The 3297-nt window shown below is 47.5% G+C and overlaps 1 protein-coding gene across 3 annotated transcripts; it reads left to right on the top strand.

The window, feature by feature from the left end:
* The first annotated feature begins 228 nt into the window (after positions 1-228).
* LOC108933678 (homeobox protein OTX1 B) lies at positions 229-2460 on the top strand. Of its 3 annotated transcripts, none has more exons than XM_029259146.1 (4): positions 229-336; positions 941-1092; positions 1684-1844; positions 1929-2460. In XM_029259146.1, exons 1-4 carry the CDS (start codon positions 240-242, stop codon positions 2458-2460), a joined length of 942 nt encoding a protein of 313 aa, XP_029114979.1. In that variant the 5' UTR covers positions 229-239. The 3 variants fall into 3 exon arrangements, with proteins under 3 accessions (XP_029114979.1, XP_029114978.1, XP_018606393.1); XM_029259145.1 differs by having other exon boundaries at positions 229-340; positions 924-1092; XM_018750877.1 differs by having other exon boundaries at positions 1684-2460.
* The last annotated feature ends 837 nt before the right edge of the window (positions 2461-3297 follow it).

Raw genomic sequence — 3297 nt, 5'->3', positions numbered from 1 at the left:
TTTAACTTTTTTTTTTTTTTTTTTTTTGGGTTGTTTGTTTACTCATTTACTTCAACTCTGCTGTTGTGCCCCTGAGAAACAAAACGTAACAGGGGCCCGGCTCGACTCGGCTCGGCTCGGCTCGGTCGCTCACAATGTGTGCTGTTGCGCTCCAGAAGCCCGGGCCGTTTGGAGAGCAGCGCTGGGGCGACGTTCGGACGTCTCGGGACGACCTGGGGGGACCCGCGAGCGCTTCTAGCATGATGTCATACCTCAAACAGCCCCCGTACGGCATGAACGGCCTGGGGCTGAGCGGGGCCGCCATGGACCTGCTGCACCCCTCCGTCGGATACCCGGGTCAGTCCCGCCTGCCTGCCTGCGCTGCGACAAGAGCACTGCACTGCCTTATTATTATCGTTGTTGTTGTTATTAATAACCTTTGTTTAGCGTGTGTCTTAGTTCAGGACGGCTTCCAATGTTAGACGATTGGAAATTGTAGTAATTCACCTCTGTGCACAGCAGCCTGCTGTAATTGTACAAAACTTTTCCATTTCCACACAAGCTCCTGTTAAGTGCCCGCTGCACTGCGAATAAAAGTAGACCACCTACATGATTGTTTTTTTTAATTAATATTCTGTCGTAAACCATCTAAAATGAGCACTTTTATGGGAAGGGCTTTGATCACGTGTAATGAAACTGTTCCACATGTTAAAACGGACAAATGTGTAAATAAGACGGAACGATAAGTAAATACACGGACAATGCTAAATTAATATTCATATTTAGTATTTTGGCTCTATTGCTGACTTTAACGTATTGAAGGCAAATGAAGTGGTTAGTGTTGAATCCTAGTGTAAGATTAAGAATGAAAGTGCACAAAATGTAGTGAGACAATATGACCCCCCCCCCCCCCCCAATTAAATTGTCATTTTCGTGAACTCGAGAATGTTGACTCTTGCAGCGAACCCGAGGAAGCAGCGGCGGGAGAGAACCACGTTCACCCGGACCCAGCTCGACATCCTGGAGTCTCTCTTCGCCAAGACCCGCTACCCGGACATCTTCATGAGGGAAGAAGTGGCCCTGAAGATCAATCTACCCGAATCCAGAGTCCAGGTCCGAATTTAGCACTCCCACTACGAGCATTATTAGGAAGACAATCAATTAGCGAGCGGAACGAGCGCGCGCATCTTACAGCTTCACGTGGTGACGATCGCGTGTCGTTGGAAAGCCGAGCGCGACCGTTCGCGGAGAAGTTTCTAATGGCGCCAAGAGGGAGGCGGACAGGTGCAGTGGCCCCCTCTTGCGCTGACTTGTTGTAAATGTGCACTTCGCTGGACTTCTCACGCTACCTCTGTAAATGAAGAGGTCTCGGCGCACAACGAAATCAATTTGACCAGGTACACTCTTTGAATTGGTGTATAATTTGTACCCTGGAGGTGTGCTGGTTCAGGGAAGTCGGAACTCTGAGGTCTCTTCATTTCTGAGTTGAAAAAAGCCCGAGTGTGTCCTTGTGTATGCTCTCCTCTCAGTGCGTTTAACACTTTGTTGTTCAAAAAATACAAATTAGAAATGAAACCCAAAGCAGGAATTGTGGAGTACGGGTTGAAACGGATGCTGGGCGGCTGCCAGCTGGCTTTCTAAAAGAGATTCCTGTCTGCGTGCTGACGTTCAGGCTGTTCATAAGCCTTCCGCTGGCTCTTTCAGGTGTGGTTCAAGAACCGGCGGGCCAAGTGCCGGCAGCAGCAGCAAAACGGCACCAACGCTAAGGCCCGGCCGGCCAAGAAGAAGTCGTCGCCGGCGCGCGAGAGCACGGGCTCGGAGAGCAGCGGACAGTTCACCCCCCCTGTGGTCTCCAGCGCCGGATCGTCCTCATCCTCCAGCTCAAACTCCTCCAACAGCAGCAGCAACAACAACAACAACAACAACAACAACAACAACTCTGGCATCAGCAGCACTTCGACTTCCATCAGCACGCCAGTCTCCTCCATCTGGAGTCCGGCTTCCATCTCGCCTGGCTCTGGCCCGACGTCCATCCCCGTGCCTGACCCTGTGCCCCCAACCAGCACGTCCTGCATGCAGCGATCGGTCTCGGGGGCAGCCGGGTCCTCCTACCCAATGTCCTACAACCAGACCCCTGGCTATAGCCAGGGATACCCTACTGCGTCGGGCTCCTACTTCAGCGGGGTCGACTGCAGTTCCTACCTTGCCCCTATGCACTCGCATCACCACCCGCACCAGCTCAGTCCCATGGCGGCACCCTCCATGTCCGGACACCCGCACCACCACATCAGCCAATCATCTGGACACCACCACCACCATCACCACCACCACCAGACCTACAGTGGGGCAGGTCTGGCCTTCAACTCCTCAGACTGCCTGGATTACAAAGATCAGACGGCCTCCTCTTGGAAACTCAACTTCAACGCTACAGACTGCTTGGACTACAAAGACCAGGCATCCTGGAGGTTCCAAGTCTTGTGATTTTTTTTTTTCCCTCTTTTTTTTTTTTTTTTTTTTTTTTTAAACTAAACTTTCAAAAGTGAACTAACAAACATTAATTTTTATATCCCTTTTAAGAAATTGAAGACAAAATTAACCAAAAGTATCCAAACAGAATTCACTTTTTTTTTTTTTTTTTTTTTTTTTTTCCTTCAGTCAGTGAAGAATTTCAATCAGTCTGGAATGATGTAAAATGCTGGACAACTTTTTTTATGTTTTGACAACTTCACTGAGCACCAGTTTCTCCTGTTTCCCATGTCTTCTAATGAAAGGAGATTTCTCCTGTTACATGAACTCAAACTCTGCCCTGCTAACCTCCATTCCAATCAAATTCTGTATAGTTTTAAGAAAAAAAACTTGTGTTGATCTCTAGGAGGAGAGGGTGGGGGTTTGAAATCTAGTCAGCTACATAAAGGAGCTGTTTGTAAATATGTATCTGGGTCAGTTCAGTGACCACAATCAGTTGGTGTTGCTGGATTTGAAATTGTTTTAAAGAAACAAAATTTCTAAACTTAAGTGTGTGCGTTTTTTCCCTGTTTTTAAGACAAATTGGCGGTAAAATGCCTCGATGTATCACGGCATTCGGACAATTCTAGTAATTCTAAGGTCACTATGAATGTTTATGTTGTAGACCAAGATTTAGCCTATTGACCCATCCACAAAATAAAATAAAAAACGGATGCTGTATTTCCATTCAAGTTGCTGTGTTTTTTTAAACTCGAGCTAAATTGAAGTTTTCAAGGCCGATCTATCGGTACATGTTAGACATTGTCTGTAGTGATGTATATTTGGGGCGCATTTTAATCGCAGCACTTCATG

This window comes from Scleropages formosus, chromosome 16 (assembly GCF_900964775.1).
Source record: "Scleropages formosus chromosome 16, fSclFor1.1, whole genome shotgun sequence".
Taxonomy (NCBI): Eukaryota; Metazoa; Chordata; class Actinopteri; order Osteoglossiformes; family Osteoglossidae; genus Scleropages; species Scleropages formosus.
Note: the sequence above shows the minus strand (reverse complement) of the source record. Positions and strands in the feature narration are given on the sequence as shown.

Coding starts and splice junctions, on each gene's coding strand:
- LOC108933678 (XM_018750877.1), top strand. CDS start 240: ATGATGTCATACCTCAAACAGCCCCCGTACGGCATGAACGGCCTGGGG. Junction 337..940: donor CCCCTCCGTCGGATACCCGG/GTCAGTCCCGCC, acceptor TGACTCTTGCAG/CGAACCCGAGGAAGCAGCGG. Junction 1,093..1,683: donor TACCCGAATCCAGAGTCCAG/GTCCGAATTTAG, acceptor TGGCTCTTTCAG/GTGTGGTTCAAGAACCGGCG.